Consider the following 19,467-nt stretch of genomic DNA (forward strand, 5'->3'; position numbering starts at 1 on the left):
AAAATTGCGTAGTAACTTTGTATAATTATTCAATATTTTCTAACCTTAAATTTGAACAAACTGACCACTTTGGTGAACTTCGGCAGAAAGTGTCAACAGCTGTTTAGGGTCAGTTAACTTTGAATTACGTGTCGTGAATATCATAATTATTTCGCAGAACTATTAAATATTCTTTTCCAGTGTTTCTCTTTTAAACTTTCCATGGACTTCTACAAATATTTCAAAACCAAAATTAGCCAAATCGGTCCAGCTGTTCTCGAGTTTTAGTGAGACTAACAAACGTCATTTCATATTTATATATTTAGATTTTAGTTAGGCACTCTCACTCTCATAGTTGAAGAATTCACCTGTGTTGGTTTGATTGCTGGCCCAACACTACATGAGGGAAGTAGAGAGAAAACGAGATGAGCTAAATCAGGCAGACGAGATGTGACGGTAGCGCCTCGCTTATGTAGTCAATATTATTTATCAGTTACCACCTGAGTTGGTTCTCCCCACCCCTTGCATATTGGTCGCACCACCGCAACACGGTTTTCGCCGCTATCTCACGTTCCTAATATCTCACAAATACTGATAGGCTTCAATTTAAATCAGGCATTTTATATTGCTCTGCCATAGTCAACTTTTTTTAGAAATTGTTATTAAAACTGTTACCCGATATCGAGGTATTTTTAGAGAGAACCACCTGTCAAGAAAAATACATACGGTAACTAGTTTAGGTGTGTTTCACATAGATACATAATATTTATCAATGTGTATTGTAAGCCTAGACAACATTATTATTAACTTATGTTATTATATTATTATTATAGTTTAAGAGCCAAGAGCCAATTTGCACCTAAAATCTTAAGTTTCCTTTGAATCGACAGAGGAATTTCGTTTAAGAACAAAATTATCGTCAGCCCTATTAATTTTGGTGGAGGCCGGAATGGGAAAGTATAAAAAAAGTTAAAATATGAAATGAAAATTTGTTCTCAGGTTATATTTTTACTAGTTGAATACATTTAAAATCGATTATACAACACAAATCGTTATATGATCGTCAACAAGGTAAGGAGACAGAAAGTCGCCATTTTAAGGGTCTGTATATGGATAGCTGATGCTAATTTAACATCTAATTACAAGGGTGACGGTTTTTTAAATGTTTTAAGCTAAGATAAATATGATCTGTAAAATAACTTAATTTCATATGCTTAATCCTTTTGATACCCCCACATTTCGACGTCCACCAAAACTAGCGTGGCTGACGCTAGTTAAATCAAGTTTTATATTTGGAAAAATTGTCAACCAATCTTAATTAAAATCACTTTGTGATCTTATGCAATGCAAATAACCTGGTTGTGTGCTTATGCAATGCAAATTAAGAGGTTGTGTGCTTATACAACGTAGATTAACAGGTTCTGTGCTTATACAATGCAAAGTTAACAGGTTGTGTTCTTGTACAAAAAAGGTCCTGCTGTTATGGTTGCAGATACATTGTTGGAGGAAGTCTATCCTTCAAAGTTCCTTGGAATACACCTTGATCGAGGGTTGACATGGAAAAATCACATTGATCATGTTTGTGCCAAATTATCCTCGGGAGTTTATGTTTTACGATCTTTGTCAAAATATTGCCCGAGGCAGGTACTGATTACGGCGTACTACGGCCTAATTTATCCCCACCTTTGGTATGAAATCGTTTTGTGGGGAGCCTGGGCAAACAACCATTTTATGAGAGTTTTCAAATTACGAAAAAAAGCAATTCGCATTATCGCTAATTTAAACTTCAGAGTCGTGCATAACAGCGTTTAAAAATTTGCAACCGTTGAGTCTGCCATGTCTCTATATCTTAGAAACAACCGTATATTGTTTGTTTAAATGTGCCTTAACCAGAGGACGAGACATACATGAATATGAGACAAGAGGCAGAGATAACTATCGAACGGTGGTTTATGAACCTGTTAATTTACGTTGTACAAATCAAATTAAATCGTTTATTGAAGTTAACACCTTCGCAGGCAGGTGTTAATTTTATAAACAGATTGCCAAACAAAATTTAAAATGCCTCAACGCCCAAGGTGTTAAAAACTCGTATCAAACTCTGCCTGGCGTCAAACGCTTTCTACAGTGTTGATGAGTTTCTGGCATTCAACTGGGAGACCACGCGATGAGGAAATTGACTCCAACGCCGAAAGTGGGCGTAATTGGCATGGAATGAATGGGGAGTGAATGTCTGAATGTTGTAAGTGTGAATGTGACCTTAATGTGGGATGAATGAAAAAATATATACATGAAAATTGACGTTCGCTATGCAATGTATATTGTTAACTTCAATAAACGATTCAATTTGATTTGTACAACGTAAATTAACAGGTCTTGTGCTTATTCAATGCAAATTAACAGGTTATGCGCTTATACAATGCAAAGTTAAAAGGTTGTGTGCTTATACGATGCAAAGTTAACAGGTTGTGTGCTTATACGATGCAAATTCCTTTCAGCTCATGGGTTATCAACACCAGATATAACGAAAATTGTTCAATACATCGAAACTAACACAGGTTCAGCTATACATTACATTAACACTGTAAAGTAATCTTTCTGTTACTAACTTGTTCAATTAAATACGAGACGTTTAGCAATGGATACATACAATAGCACCCATGGTGAGAGTATGGGGGCCAAACAGTCATATCAACTCATATTTCAAGGACGGGTGGGTCAACCTCGTTCCTTTGATAATCATATGTAATGTATTCGAACACTGTAAATCAAAACTTCGGGCAGCGGCTTTTCACAAAATTTGATTAAATATAAAGTTTATTCTAATATTAGTATTCTTGGTTTGAAACATGCTCGAAGCTTTGGTCTTTCACACCATATGGCTATTGGTTGTTTATAACATGACATTTATTTTTCTTGATGTTATACAAATGGTGGTTCTCTATGAAATACCCCCCATTGGAATTCCAGATGTACCAAAACTTTCTAAATATTAACCAAAGCAATAGAAAATGTATGGGATAAATTGGTATTTTTTTATATTTTACAGACTGTTCTTGTATTTATAAACATGTTTATAATAAAATAGCGAACAGAGCGTGAATCATAGTCTAAACTTGCATCATATAGTTTTTAATGAAGTATCAAGACGATGCGCGAATCCGCCACGTCATCGCGTTAATCAAGCCATAGTCGGAACCCGTCATAGGGTTGGGTTTACATTTTTCTTATACAAATTGGAGAACCTACAACCCTGGACCCTTGAATAAGCCGCTGAAACAGATGACGTACTGCGTGTAAGGGCAGTATTACATCATTCGTGGATAGACATCGATCCAATAGCCTGATCAGTTATGATATGTCAGAATTATACTATTTAGACACTGGCCGTGTGGACTGTGCAACGATAACTCCGATTGCATGATCTTCAAGGTCAGTGTGTTTTTCAGTCTCTTATTGCACAATCTACACAGCCAGTGTATTATTCAGTTCCTCGTTGCACAATCTACACAGCCAGTGTGTTATTCAGTTCCTCGTTGCACAATCTACACAGCGAGTGTGTTATTCAGTCTCTTATTGCACACTCTACACGGCCAGTATACTTCATCTCTTCTTGCACAATCTACACGGCAAGTGTGTTATTCAGTCTCTTATTGCACACTTTACACGGCTAGTATACTTCATCTCTTATTGCACAATCTACACAGCAAGTGTGTTATTCAGTCTCTTATTGCACACTCTACACGGCCAGTATACTTCATCTCTTCTTGCACAATCTACACGGCAAGTGTGTTATTCAGTCTCTTATTGCACACTTTACACGGCTAGTATACTTCATCTCTTATTGCACAATCTACACAGCAAGTGTGTTATTCAGTCTCTTATTGCACACTCTACACGGCTAGTATACTTCATCTCTTATTGCACAATCTACACGGCAAGTGTGTTATTCAGTTCCTCGTTGCACACTCTACACGGCAAGTGTCTATCAGTATTTTGAATGAATATAGACACAACTATCGGTTCACCGAAATGCTTGAACAAAATCAAACTCGCTATAGACTAGCTCGTACAATTCATATTTTAGAAATGCCATTGAGATAAGAAATGACGGAAATAATACAAATGGGGAAGAAATTAAATGATAGGAAGAGTAGGCCTACTGATTTCCACAGTATAAACCACGCTTTATTCTTAAGACCAAATCGATATACGTAGGTTACTTTGTTATTATAATAAGATTTTAGTCACATCTAAAGCTTAAAATATATTTCCTGAAAACAAATCAAATGGAAAACATGTTTTCGTCATCCAACACAGAATTACTGTAGGCTAGGGCATTTAAAATAGTATTGTAAGTTATCTTATAATCAGGTCGACAGAGAAATAGGAATTCAAGGACATGAAGTTCTTTAGTAGTAACAATATTTTATCTATAAAAATTTAATTTTCTTTAACCGTCTTTATAGTTACATTTTTGTGAAAAGCGTGTAATTTTTCTACATTAGATTTCATATAAGTATGAAAGTATGATTTCATATAACTCATATACATATTTTTGACGTGACAACGTCTTAAATTAGGTTGCGGCTCGGAGTCACTCATGAAAAAGTGTAACGCCCGGTAACGTTACGATGCCCGTCCAGTGGGTCCGCCGCACGGGATAAAGCAGATAACTGTGGGTCCGCCGCACGGGATAAAGCAGATAACTATGTTTATTCGTGAAAATGTGGAGTGCTTAGATTCGTCATTTACAACAACTACAACAATAAAGGTAAATAATTGTACACTGATATTTCATTATCGTAAACTATGATTGATTGATTAATTGTTAGATTGACACAAAAGTTGAGAAACTGAGTTTATAGGTTATGTCATACTATTGACAAATGTTGATAGTGTTAAGTAAATTATTAGTTTAAATCACTCTGCAATCAATCGTAATTCAGTCGATTGAGAATAACAAATTATAACCTCTAACCTGTCATAACAGTGCGACCAAACAAACGAACTAAACCGACCAATCACCACGCGCGGAGTTAGAATTTAACTGTGTTTAGCAAGAATTTCAAATTCCAATTTTAGTAAATGTTTTATTCAACTTTACCATTTACAATAACAAATTTTAATTAATTTCAAATTATGTACAATGTTTTAGTAAACAAAATATATTTCTATAGTTAAAATTTGTGCAATTCTTATTTTCATTCAATTCCTTGTTCCTATTGTGCAATTTAATAATATTCATATCAATAAATATTCTACCGAGAAAAAGACGTTGTCACGTAAAATCTTCGCCCGTAAAACCGACTTTACAGGCAACCATAATTTTTTAAATCACATTTTCATTGTAAACCGTTTTTGTTGAGCTTGATACAAAATTGCCCGGATTTTTATTTTTCATTCCTAAATATTTTCTTGAAGCGATAAAAAGTTATTTTTTCTCCCTTAAGGTAAAATTAAACGCAAATGCACAATCGTATATTGCCAGTTTAGTAGTTGTTCTACAAAATAAGAGAGAAACACCTTAAAATTGGTTTGGTTTATAAAACTCATAAATATAAAATAAATATGAATATAAATGTAAATGAAATGAAATTACAAATTTTTGAGGCGGAGTTAGGGCTGTATTAGCCTTTTATACCACTTAACCTCAAATATACGAGTACAAATTCATGAAAATAACAATTATTGATGTGTTAATTGCAAACTAACTATCCTTACAAAACTTGCACTTATAAATAACACATGACCTCGAAACTGAGATACCTTTATTTCACTTTTGACAATAGAGGGTGAGATGTAGGTTGAGGACATCAGCTGACTGCTGGAGCCGTGTCGACCTTGGGACTGGAGGGTTGTTCAATTATTGACAACATCTTTTGTGGTGTGAGTTCCCGATAACTTTGAGTCTTTCTTGCATTATTTATTCTGGGCAGTTCTTGATACAATGGTGCAGAACAGGTACGGCAATACATTATACATGAGAGCTGACCTTACTTTGAACCTGTAAGTGCAAGTAGTTACTTTGAACCACAAGACAACGCTGCAGTTTGGCTCCACTTCATAGAATTTATTTAACCTCTGAAACACTACCATTTGGCAACACTGCAATTTGGCTCCCACTTCATAGAATTTATTTAACCTCTGAAACACTACCATTTGGCAACACTGCAATTTGGCTCCCACTTCATAGAATTTATTTAACCTCTGAAACACTACCATTTGGCAACACTGCAATTTGGCTCCCACTTCATAGAATTTATTTAACCTCTGAAACACTACCATTTGGCAACACTAAAATTTGGCTCCCACTTCATAGAATTTATTTAACCTCTGAAACACTACCATTTGGCAACACTGCAATTTGGCTCCCACTTCATAGAATTTATTTAACTTCTGAAACACTACCATTTGGCAACACTGCAATTTGGCTCCCACTTCATAGAATTTATTTAACCTCTGCAACACTACCATTTGACAACACTGCAGTCTAGCTGCAACTTTGTAAAATTTAACCTCTACAACACTACCATTTGGCAACACTGCAATTTGGCTACTACTTCATAGAATTTATTTAACCTCTACACATTACCATTTGGCAACACTGTAGTCTGACTGCCACTTCGTAAAATATACTTTACCTCTGCAAGACTGTCATAAATTTTTGCCTCCGTCAACATGATCGTGCCATACAAAGCCTGTGTTTGTGGTTGATATCCTTTTAGAAGAGACTAATTCAGCAATATTTCTAGAAATGATCCTGGATGGGGCTTACTTAGAAAAAGCATGTTAATATGGTATGTGCGAGTCACCTCAGGCATCTATACCCTGCGGAATCTAGCAATGCTCTATTTCCCAGGAATTCTAAAAAAAGGTCTATTATGCCTTAATCCATTCACATTGTGCTTATAGAATGAGACTTTGAGGAGGTTGTGCTAAAAACAAACGGATCGAGTTTGCATAAACGGATCGACTCCAATAAAAGGCTGTTAGAATAATTGGCAAATTGAATCATAGAGTCGTGTGGGGAAGGTTTCAGGGAGTAGGGACTGTTGACTTTGTCTTGCCTGTATATTCTTGAGGTGATTGTGTACTGCAGATTTAAATACACTTTGATTTGTAGCGGTGACATTTATCAAAATGAAACCAGAGGGAGAGACAACTTTAGGAGTTGCTAACTGACTATCTCAACACCAACCGCAAAGTGTTGGTGTCAGACTAATTATTAAACACCTTGAAAGTATAAACAATGATAACCAAAAGCAATTTAAAACTCACTTTAAGCGCCTTTTGGTGTACAATGCGTTTTACTCTATTGATGAAATTTGATGAATTCATGATGAGCCGCTGGAATATTTGAAAGTGCTGGATCTATAGTCAGGGCGACTGTGTTTTGAATGTTGGTATAATTGTAAGTCTGAATGTGAGTGGGGACTATGAGGAAACTACCTATTGAATTGAGAAATCTGTTGACAATACAATTTATAATGTTAATATAATGTAATAAAGATTATTATAAGAATGTATTATTATTATAACTATTATTAACTATTAACTATTATTACGGTTATAATAATAATATTATTATTATAAGTGTCTATTTCTACCCAAACCAAGTTTGTATATTCCTGGTTAGCACTTAGATGTCAAGTTGATTAAATAACATGAGGAAGAGCGAACGACTCTTCGCCGCAGTTGCCCTGTCAATAAAACCAGCAGTATAGTGGCGTCCATCTTTAATTTTGTTGTAAGTGTATACTTTTTGACACTTCCCATAATTTTACAACTAAACATAAAGTATTAAAAGTACATAAGGTTTAACATTTTCTTGCGGGGCTACAATCAAGATAGCTGCCAATGTTCTGCGGAATCATTATCTGTGGTTCTACACTTGTCATCAGGTAGCTATTAAAAATTAAGAACAGACACGTTCCTTAAAAATGTATTATACCTCTCATCGACGAACTTTTTACTCTTTTACGAAACTATAGTTTTTACCCACATGGAAATGTTTCAATGTTTTTGTTGTAGGAGCTTTCCTGGTGCCGTACCTGATCATGCTGGCACTGGCTGGCAAACCCATGTACTTCCTGGAGCTGGCTATAGGTCAGTTCGCTGGGGTGGGTCCCCTGGCGCTGTGGAACTGTTGCCCTATCGCAAAAGGTAACTAAAACACTTCTTAAGCTTCAAACAAGTATATAATTTGTTTTGTAATTCATTATTTGTTTATTCAGTGGAAATTGAAAATGTATTTAAATCTACATCCAAACATTTAAGAAGTAGTTTGCAGGATGCATTGCAACATTAAAGACCCACAATTTTATTCTTTCCAATTGTTCTTTGATTAAAATTAGATTAAATATGCCATCAGTGTGTAAATTAATAATAGAATATTAGATGTAAAATTGTTTAAACGATTCTTAAAATAAAACAAAAACCTCAGATTCTATGACTGTGGAATAAGAAGCATTTAAAAGGGAGAATGTCTACACGGAATTTAAATAGAAAATATAGTATTTTCTTAAATTGAATTTCAGGTTCCAATTTAACCTTTAAGGAGCATTTTAATGGACCCGTATCTTTTTTTTCTCAGAAAATGAGGAAACCCCTCATTGTACTTAGTCCTGAAAGGCATTCCTGTTGTAATGATAGAATAATCAGAATAGTTTCAATTGGAGGTAGGGACCATCTCCAGTTGATATTCAATGAGGAGAGGTTGTGGGGACTATCCCATGCATGTCACCTTAGAAGAATAGGAATGTAGTTCTATTCCAGCCTCTTCTAGGCGAAGCAGGTAAGAGATACTGGAGAAGACTAGTCTTGCAAACATTTTAACGCCTTACCCAATCCAACAGTCAACCTCCACAGTAAACCAGACCTATACACCAAACCTTTTTACCCAGTATAGGTTCTACTGCTAGGTATAACCCAGCAAGTAGTGCACCCTCCTGGGGAGGAGACTGATGATTACTCTTACTCTTCAGTTCTCCCAAGGTAGAAAGAAACAAGACGACTGGTATCAGTCCATGATGCCACTCCATCCCAACATTCATGGCACAGAAGTTGAATTGTATGTAAACTTTTCTTGAAATTATACTACATGAAAAATTACTAAACCTTTTACGTGTGATAAAAAAATTAATTGGTGTTTTGAATTTTAAAAGATCAATAATTGTTTTCTTTTTAGGATTAAAAAATTTAAGAATCTTTTAATATACAGTCCTTCCTAAAGCTCTGTCCAACAAACATATTTAAAAAATTGAGGCAATATTTTGTTAATCATGAACACACCCTCATTAAATAATTTTTAATGCCTTCTATTTTAGTAAAAGTAAAGTAAAAAAAAAATACGTTCATGCTTACGGTTTGTATTTGCAGCTTTTGCTTCATAACAGATGAGTATTTGTGAAGGATTCTGATGTAACATAAAACTAACAAACAAATATGCTTGCAGGAGTGGGCTGTGCAATGGTCACAGTATCCTTGATAGTCTGTATATACTACAATGTTATCATGTCCTATACTGTGTTCTACATGGTGTCTTCTTTCTCCTCCGAGGTGCCATGGTCCAAGTGTGACCCTGCCTGGGCCGATATGGCCACCTGTTATGTCCGGGGCAAGGCGCCTCCTGCGCAAGTAAGTTGTCTGTATATATCACAATCTGGAGCTGATAGTAGTATTTGTTACGTCCAAGTAAGCACCCTCCATGAGTAAGCCATGAGTATCACTTTGTGATCTGGGTATCTGTATATGCCAATATGGTTTCTTATCATGTCCAAGACAAGACACTCCCTGCAAAATGTAAGTTGTGTTTATATTTATTTGAACCTGATAGTATGAAGATACTTTAATGTGATGAAGATATTTTGGCCTCTGCAGTAAGGAGGCCACGCAAATCGTACACAAACTAATTTTTTGTTTAACATGATAGCATCGAAATGTCATAGTGGTTACTCAAACATTGCTCTAGGCACATGTTGGCACAATTCTCAATATTTTAAATAGGAACTATTCTATCCACATTTAAGTCATTTCAATTTTAAGGATGATTCATGTCTCACACACAAATTATGGTAAAGTTATAATTTTTCCTATCTTTAGCAAATGTTTTAATCATCTCTTTGAAATACTTGCAAGCTTTTTAAAAATAACAAAAGTCTGAGTCTAGAGCAATTTTTAAAAAAAAAACACAATTGACAGGGTGAACAATATTTTGGACAATGTTGATGGATTGAAAGTGCAACAACATGGGCGTAGTATATATCTAAACTATTTCATGGCTTTTAAGTGTGCATCATGATGTGCAGACATGATGCCCAACTAGTTATAGAAATACAGATTCCAAGGTATATTGCATTTATACAAATGTTCTTATCACGTCTTCTTGTAAGATCTTTGTATATTAAAAAAAAACCAAACATGAAGATTTCAAACTTCATTTCACATAAAGTTAAAATGGCCCATAGTGCCCCTCCAGGGTTATACAGTCTTAGATCTTTACTTTTTTTATTTATGTATACAAAACTAATTCAATCTTCAACCGTGGGAAAATAATGTAATATATGGATCATATGACTCTTTAATTTAAAAGCAAGCCATCAAAAGATCTCAAAATAACTTTATTAAGAATATTATCTCATACCCGCTGCTTTGCCCACAATTGCAATGCACCACCCCATGTATTTGATTGAATATCTCCCATGATATCACAAACACGTGAACTACTTAATACCAATGTAGAGGAATTCCAAAGTCAAAGTTCCTAACTTTCTTAGTGGAAGCACTTGTTATGTAATACGATAGGGTACTATGATATTTTTAAAATGGAATTAGTCACATATCATGCAACAGGTACCCATTATGTTCCAGTAGATGATCCATGATGTTCCAGTCGGTAAGAATCAACTTGCATTAATGCATTTTTGTCAATTCATTTTGACTATGATGAAAGCTGGTCAGTTGTATGATATTTGTATATTAAAGATAATTTATTATTGAATGCATTTATTAACCATAATCTCATTGTTACAGAATGTTTCAAATATTACAACCAGCATTTTAAGTAATACGACAATTCAAATTGTGAATGGTTCAAGTAAGGAAACAGCGAGTCTACAGTATTGGGAGTAAGTAATCCTAGAATTAGAAAATAATTTTACCCTAAAGCAGTTATAACTAACAAGTACTATAGGTAAACCGTTGCAAAAAGACACTGAGCAATTTTAGTTCACGCAGGATGGAGTAAATACTCCTCCACCCTTTCCCAGTAACCTCACCACTGCTTAGAACTCGCCTGCTCACTCTATCCCCCGACCTGGCCAATGCCACTTAGCGGCTAACCTCAAACCAAAACACAAGCTCCCTGGATACATCTATGGCTACATTAGTCTATCTAATTAATATTTTATGCTTGTATAGGCCTACACACAAAAATACAATATAGTTATGGAATAAGTACGCAGCTGCAGTTTTAACAAAATGGCATGAGCGAGACAATCCACACAGCTAATAAAATAGAGATGAGGAGATGCTTGTTCCACTCCCCACCACTAGAGGGGGACCTCTCCTATGCGCGGCTGCTCAGATAATTTTCTTCTGTGCAGATTTCTTTGCGAGCAGCTTATTTATCATTAATGTTAGTTCATTTTTATATGTAACAACACCACAGTCTACAATTTTGTTATCAATTACAGTAGATAATTTGTATTATTGTGTAGGACATGATTTGAGTCAAGAAACTGGGGTAAAGATAACCAGAAGTATGAAGCAGGTAACACACATGGTGGGTTACATCTAAAGCACTGTTTCCTTTAGATCTTGATTCAGTCTGCATTGACTGATCTGGAAAAATTTTCAGTTGTCTCTCAAGGTTCGTTATAATGGTTACAGAGAGCAGTGTTGAAATTGTTGAAGGAATTAAAATATGGTCTTGAAATATTTCTACTGAAAGAAATGTTATTTACATTTCCGTAGAAATGTAATTTATGTATTCCGTAGTTTAGTTTAATGATTGGTGTTTTGTATAGTTTTTTTATTAAGTGCATGTCTTTAGTGTTAGTGAAGTTGACATACAACATGTAAGGTTGTGATTCCTGACTCAGGCGTGCCACAACGCTTTAGTAAGATTTGTTTATTTTAACCTAGTTTGTAATTATGTATTAGGTTAGTTCTTTACCTGAAGAAGAGATCAGATTGCAGATCTCGAAACGTAGTGTTACTGTTTTCTTGTTTCACTTAACGATGGCAAATGTCCGGAAAAATCCTGTTTCCTTCACAATCCTTCCATCGTCAAAAATAACCTTCAAACAAAGAATTGTTATTTACAGTTGCAATGGTGGGTTTAAAAACGTTCCTTTTCAGAATGATGTTCTAAAGGGCCTCTGGCAGAAAGCATAGCACAAGGGTGATGCCCCTATGCCTTAACACCCTTAAATATAAGTATATGGCAGGCGGCATAGTATTTAAAGCGAGCGATCCGTTTGAATTCTAAGGCGTTCTCAATCTCAAATCTCAACTCAGATTACAGAGAAAATTTTCTCCAGTGAACAAGAAAACCTCTCAAACATGACCGGGCAAACATCTCAAAACGTTATCAAGAATTCCACGAGCTAGTGTTTCAAAATGGACTGCTAAGACATAGGGACACCACCCCTGTGTGCACCTGGCTTGCCTGGGTATACAAGTTTGAGCAAAGCAGTACATACTCCGCCTAGTGAAGCTGTTTCGACGTTTATTGAATTAAAACAAATATAAACTTGTTATTGCCACAACTCAGAAAACAAAAATATTTATATTACTACAAATATATGTATACACATATGTTACATATTTTATATTCTGATTTGCCAATAAAATAAGCAACACATAGAAATTTATGTTTTTTCTAACTAAACTTTGCCTTTTTAGAGAATGGCTTATGTATACAAATATAGTAGTATTGTCTAATCAGCTGTTTGTTGTGTCACCAGGAGACATGTGCTGCACTTATCTGAGGGTATAGAACACCTTGGGCCGATCAAGTGGGACTTAGCCCTCTGCCTGTTGTTTTCTTGGGTCATCGTTGTCCTATGCCTCATCAAAGGCATCAAAACGTCAGGAAAGGTATTTAATAAGCAGTTTTATAATAAATATGTTATTGGCTGAGTGTTAGCGAAATGTATCACTCAAGGGGCTGGAAACAGTTCATTTCTGTCTGTCCACACAATATTTCAAGAATATATGGAATAATTAAAAAAACAAGGCTGTGATCTTTACAAAAATAAGAGAATTATATCATTGTTATATTACAAATTTCAGTATGATGTATATAAAGTACATTTGTAAAAATTACATGTTTAATACATACAAAACTGTTAAAAACTATAATAGTCATATTTTTAACTAAACCAGATAATTCAGTGAAGTATACTGTGTTACCATTTCATTGACAAGTTACAATTCTGAACTTTTTGTAAGTAAATAATTTGTGAATTATCTTTTTTAAGATTCAAGATCTTTATTCGTCTTTAAACATAGTACACACATGGCAATTGACTTCGTCAAAATACTTATCAGTAATAATTACAGTTATTTCATAATACCACTCTAAAGTTTAAAATATTAATAAAGTAAAATGCCAATAATAATAATAAAGTTAAATATTAATAATAAATTAGCAAAATTAACAACAAAACACCGTAAACATCAACAAATGTTAACAACAAGAGATTAAAAACAATGATGAATATGACATGTCTAAAGGGTGGCTTTTCTTAGTTTTTTCTAGTTTAATTGTGGGTAAGTTAAGCTTATATAAGTTTCTTGTATTATAACTGTTTGTATTTCCTCTGATTTGATATTCATATAAATTTTCTTTAACTTTCATTAGACAATAAAAAATATATATACAAGACAATGTCATAATGTGAAATTCTCTAAAAGTAGGCAAACATATCTCTCTGTCTGGTATTCCTTTAATTATTCTAAGACCTTTCTTCTGCCATACACATTTAAACAAATTTTTCCAGTATTTTACAACTTTTAATACGTGTAATTGTATAACTACAAGTTGAAATTCAAAAAATGTACAGTATATTTACAAAAAATTTAATTTTCAAGCAGTCTTTATTCTAGAGCTTTCTTCCACAGCCTACCAGTAAAAATATGTTTATGCAAGATTTACTTGACCTTTTGGAGTTAGAGAGGTATAAAAGACAGCAATTTACACTTTTTACAAAATTTGTTTATGATCTAAACCTTTCAAAATCTGGACTTTCAGTCACCTTTGAATGATTGAGAAATCTCTTAAATTCCGTAAAAACTAGTTTTACTTATACTGCATGAACAAATTAATGTTAACAAATCTTTCCAGGTTGTATACTTTGCCGCAACTTTCCCGTACATGATACTTTTCACCCTACTGATAACGGGTTTGTGTCAAGAAGGAGCGATTTCGGGTGTTTTGTACTTCATCACTCCAACTTGGGAGAAGTTGCTTGACATACAGGTATTTCCAGGAATTTGTTACTTTCTAATATTTTAGTACAATAGTTAATATCAGATTACCATTTTATTAATAATTTGCATTAAAAGTGCTTACATTAACACATCAAATAACTTTAATAATTGTATCCTAAAACTTTTTTACAACTTTATAATTATCATTGCTAATTACTTGATTTCAGTAAACTCAAATTTTGAGATTTTAAGGTTATATTTATTAAAAGTACTGTTAACAAAACAATGTTAGATTCTTGCAAATTCATCATAATTCTACAAAGTTATTAACTTTAACTTTTAAAATTATTAAGTTCAAAATGATATTTCCTTTTCTCAGACATTTATAATAATTTCCATCCAAATATTAATAATTTTTTAACGACCTTTATGTAATCACTTTGAAATGCCAAATGCAGAGAAAGGAGCATGGTGTATCTGTATGCCTCATAAAGGAAGCATGAGTTAGAGCCTGTTATTCCTAGTGGCATTAGAACCAGCATAACTAAGTGGAGGGATTAGGAGATAAAACCCTTCTAAAAGTACTGAAAATCCAAATAATATTTGTATAACTGCGATCCAACTTGTTTTAAATACAGCAGCTAAATGATTTACTTTTAATTATGCCTATCTAATTTACTTAAATTTAGATTTCTTCCATCCTCCCTCCTCCTTGGGTGGTGTGCTCTTCAATCAGATTCATATCCCTCCAAAGCCAAGTTTTAGTTACGCCACTGTTGCTAACCAATCTCTTGATAGAACAGACTGCAGTAGGTAGGTTTATTGTGTATACATGAATTATCAGAAGTACATTGCTTGTCGGTCTATTGGAACAGGGTCAGCCATTTAGGCTGCTTGTACAGGGATCGTAGCGCTTATAGAAACTTTACAAATCGTTAGTCTTATAAAACTTTTTAAATTTAATACTCAATGAACTAATGATACTGGTTTTATGGATCTAAATTTGCAGGTGTGGCAGGCAGCAGCAGGGCAAATGTTCTTTTCCCTCAGTGTTTCTATGGGAGGCCTTATAATGTACAGCAGCTATAATGACTTCAGGAATAATGTGTATAGGTGAGTTGTTGAATTTTTCAAATGTATTATCAATAAAGAAGCAAGACAAAATAATACAATACCATAATATCATCTTCTGCTTCACTATCACCACCTATAGTTAATTTTAAATGATGCTAAGGAATCAGCTGTTTTGTTCTTGATCTACATCGGTTTTGGCACATCAAGTCCATGGCCTGTCTGTCTTTCTGCCTTCACTGAGATCTGTTCAATTACTTCTAAAGAAAATCTAACAAACTGTTCCTAGGACTAAAGCTATAATAGTTGTATTACTTCTTTTGACCTCTTACTTTCAGTAAAAGGACCCTAATGCCTCTGTCATTATAGTTACCAATTTTTTTTAAACCAATACACAGTATTTTACACTATTTTGGAAGTAATTTTTCCTTGGAACCAATTGATAATAATGTTTAATTTTGAAACTGTTAACAGTATTGATTTAATTTTAAAATCAACTGTATTATTCAACTATTGATAAAAACCAAACTTAAAGTAATGATTCCCTGAACTTTTATATCATTCCAATCCTAACCTATCTGAGAAACTGAATCAGACCTCTGGTCAAAAGATGTTGAATTGTTCTCCAACTGAAGGTGTTTGTTCCAGGGATGCACTAGTTGTAAGTGTCATGGACACAATCACCAGTATGATATCTGGGGTGGTGACGTTCTCCATCCTGGGAGCCATGGCCCACGACCTGGGAGTCCCCATCAACCACGTGGTCAAGGAGGGACCCGGACTCGCCTTCGTCGCCTACCCAGAGGCCCTTCTGAGACTACCAATCCCTCAACTGTGGTCTGTCCTGTTCTTCATGATGCTCTTCATCTTGGGTTTAGATAGTGAGGCAAGCCATTTTACAATTGTTTTTCAGTTACTTTGGACCTGTGATATAAATATTACTGAAAAATAATTAAGAGCAAATATTTGTATTGTTTTAAACCTTGGGATTATTAATGTTCATTATCATTTTCAGTTCGCACTGTTGGAGAATGTTCTGACAAGTATATCTGATGAATTTCCTAACCTGCGAAACCACAAGTTAATGTTTTGTGTTGCCACCGCTGTCCTCTGTTACTGCATAGGACTAACCTGTGTGACTTATGTAAGTAATAAAATGTTTCAAAGTACCATTAATATTATAAATAGAGAATTTTAATGCCTTGGAATTCTTTCTTATACTTTTTACAAGTAAAATGATCTGATAAAAAAACATTAGCTTTTATTGTACTTTCTGATCTCTCTCAAGATCCATATTTCAACTATGTAATGTTTATTTTACAGGTTTTCTATGATTTAGTTGTAAGATTATTAGCTCATATTATGACCTCAATTTATAAATTGCCAAAAATTATTGTACTAGCAGTTATCCGCGTTTTCATACGCTTTGCACGTGTGTGACCACTTATGGTTCGAATGAATTATATTGCTGACGCCAATATTGAGTTTGACTTGTTGATCAAGAAAATTTGTTAAAATCTGATCTTAGTACGTTTTGATCCATAACTGATTTCCTTTTGTATCCCAATCAAGGAAAATACAGGTCTGAGAAGCCGACCTGTCAAAAGACAACCAAGGGTTTTATAACAGTCTTTAAATTTGTAGCATAGGTTAGATAACTTTTACTTTTATATCTGCATTACAGTACTAACCAAACACTACATACCTCATATTTGCTATAATGTACAGTTAAAAGTATATTTTACTAGAACATTTAATTCTCTTATCTGGATATTTTCTTACTCTGAGCTCAACAGCAATTGCAGAAAAGGTTGAGATACTTGTAAGGTGTGTTGTTACTATCTAGTTTGCTTTGTGCATTCACACTATATTTAAATCAATTGAAAATAGTGGTAAAATTAATGTAAACATATGGTTGTACTGTCATAAAACAATGTTTACACAGAACAATTTAATATATTTAACAGGTCCTTTCAATTCATATTACACAACTTTAGGGACCAAGATGAGATTTTGAACTACTTTATAGACCAGTGGGGCGTAGCCCAGAGGAATTTTTGAAACAAGAATAGGTCTCTAAAAATTAAAAATTCATACCAAGGAATCTAAAAATGTACATTTAAATTTCAGTACAATCGATTGAACAGTTTGTGTGAAAGCAAAACAAACAAACAAAGGCACTTTCCCATTTATAATATTATTAGGATAAAAAGCAATATACTGTTGTTCTTGCTCTTTGTATAGTTGTATGACATGGACTATTATCACCTAATTTCAGCCATTTTGCAGGGAGGAAACTACGTGTTGACTCTGATGGACGTATACGGTGGTGGAATCGCCATACTCTTCATTGCAATCTCTGAATGTATAGCTATAGTGTGGTTGTATGGTAGGTGGAACCAATTTTATATATTTACATTATGTGTAAAGATTCTTATAGATTTTTATATTGTATATCATAATGATACGGATTTCAATCATGCATTATTAGCATTCAATGTTTTTAAGTGAACAATAATACTAAAAGAATTCATAAATTCAATTATAAATTTGATAAATTAGCCATTAGCGTGTAAACTATATATTCATAAAATTTGGGCATTCAAGTACAGGGTTCGGCAAAAAAACCTCCCTGGTTTGAGCAAGCCACCACGTGAGTTGTAGTGAGGGTGGAGATGTGGAGGGGGTATTGTTCCGTAGCGGCGTACGTGCCATTTTCAGTGTTCGCCATGGCTTGGCTCTGTCAGCATCGGGCGTTTGCTGTGGAGGAGTTTATTAAAAATGGCGATTCTGTGATTTCTACTCAACGAGCGTTTCAGATTCGATTTGAACTTGGCTGACGTGGTAGTGTTCCTGATGCGAAAACGATTAGACTGTGGGTGTCAAACTTTAGACAAACAGGGTCAGCACTAAAAAGAAAACCAACTGGCCGACCTCATACTGCAATAACACCTGAGAATGTGGCGCGAGTGAGAACATCCATCCAACAGTCTCCAAAGCGTTCAGCGGTTAAACATGCAGCTGCCCTGGGATTGTCAGAAAGAAGTGTAAGGAGAATTCTGCATAAGGAATTTCATCTGCATCCATACAAAATAATGGTTGCCAAAAAGTTGTCTGAAGAAGATTATGAAACTCACAGGGCTGCATGTGACGACATTTTGCAAAACATTCCCCCAGATGCTGTCTTCATTTCTTCTGATGAAGCCCACTTCCACTTACGTGGAACTGTTAACAAACAGAATTTCCGCTTCTGGGCTGCAGAAAATCCTAGGGAACTCCACCAACAACCACTACACCGCCCAAAGTCACAGTTTGGTGCGCCGTTGTGGAATTTGGTGTGTAGGGACAGTACTTTTTTGAAGAAGATGGACAAACAGTAACGGTCAATGCCGATCGCTATTGTCACATGATAGAGACATTTCTCCGACCCAAGATCAACCAGTTTGTTTTAGACTATGAGGAAGAAGTTTGGTTCCAACAGGACGACAGGACGGAGCCACAGCTCACACTGCTCGGCGGTCCATGGAAATGTTAAGAGAGTTGTTCCCTGGACGTCTTGTTTCTTTAAGAGGAGACATTTCCTGACCCCCAAGGTCACCCGACTTATCACCTTGTGATTTCTTTCAGTGGGGCTACCTAAAGGCTGAATTGTACAAACATCGTCCCAGAGCTCTGCAAGAACTAAAAGATGCCATTAGGCAGGAAGTGGCAGCCATTCTAAGGGAAGTTACACGAAGAACTATGGACAACTTCAGAGAAAGACGTGAATGTTTTAACAATGGGGGACATCATTTATTCGACATAACTTTCAAAACCAAGTAAAGTGTACTAAGTGATTTAAAATGGCATCATATAGGCTATTCACAAATATAAGTAGTTGTTCTGTATGTTTCTTATTCTTTTTGCAAATGCCTTTTGAAATCAGGGAGGTTTTTTTGCCGGACCCTGTGGATAATGAAAACTGATAGGGATGGGATA

At 34.8% G+C, this 19,467-nt stretch overlaps 1 protein-coding gene across 1 annotated transcript in view; it reads left to right on the forward strand.

Moving 5' to 3' along the window:
- Positions 1-19,467, forward strand: part of LOC124353425 (sodium-dependent proline transporter-like) — a 66,176-nt gene that overhangs the window by 39,501 nt on the left and 7,208 nt on the right. The window contains exons 2-10 of the mRNA XM_046803300.1: positions 8,014-8,145; positions 9,437-9,618; positions 11,014-11,108; positions 12,951-13,083; positions 14,333-14,467; positions 15,428-15,531; positions 16,138-16,375; positions 16,505-16,633; positions 17,779-17,878. Of these exons, the coding sequence (XP_046659256.1) occupies positions 8,014-8,145; positions 9,437-9,618; positions 11,014-11,108; positions 12,951-13,083; positions 14,333-14,467; positions 15,428-15,531; positions 16,138-16,375; positions 16,505-16,633; positions 17,779-17,878 (1,248 nt within the window). The remainder of the gene's footprint in view (positions 1-8,013; positions 8,146-9,436; positions 9,619-11,013; positions 11,109-12,950; positions 13,084-14,332; positions 14,468-15,427; positions 15,532-16,137; positions 16,376-16,504; positions 16,634-17,778; positions 17,879-19,467) is intronic.

This window comes from Homalodisca vitripennis, chromosome 1 (assembly GCF_021130785.1).
Source record: "Homalodisca vitripennis isolate AUS2020 chromosome 1, UT_GWSS_2.1, whole genome shotgun sequence".
NCBI classification, from domain to species: domain Eukaryota; kingdom Metazoa; phylum Arthropoda; class Insecta; order Hemiptera; family Cicadellidae; genus Homalodisca; species Homalodisca vitripennis.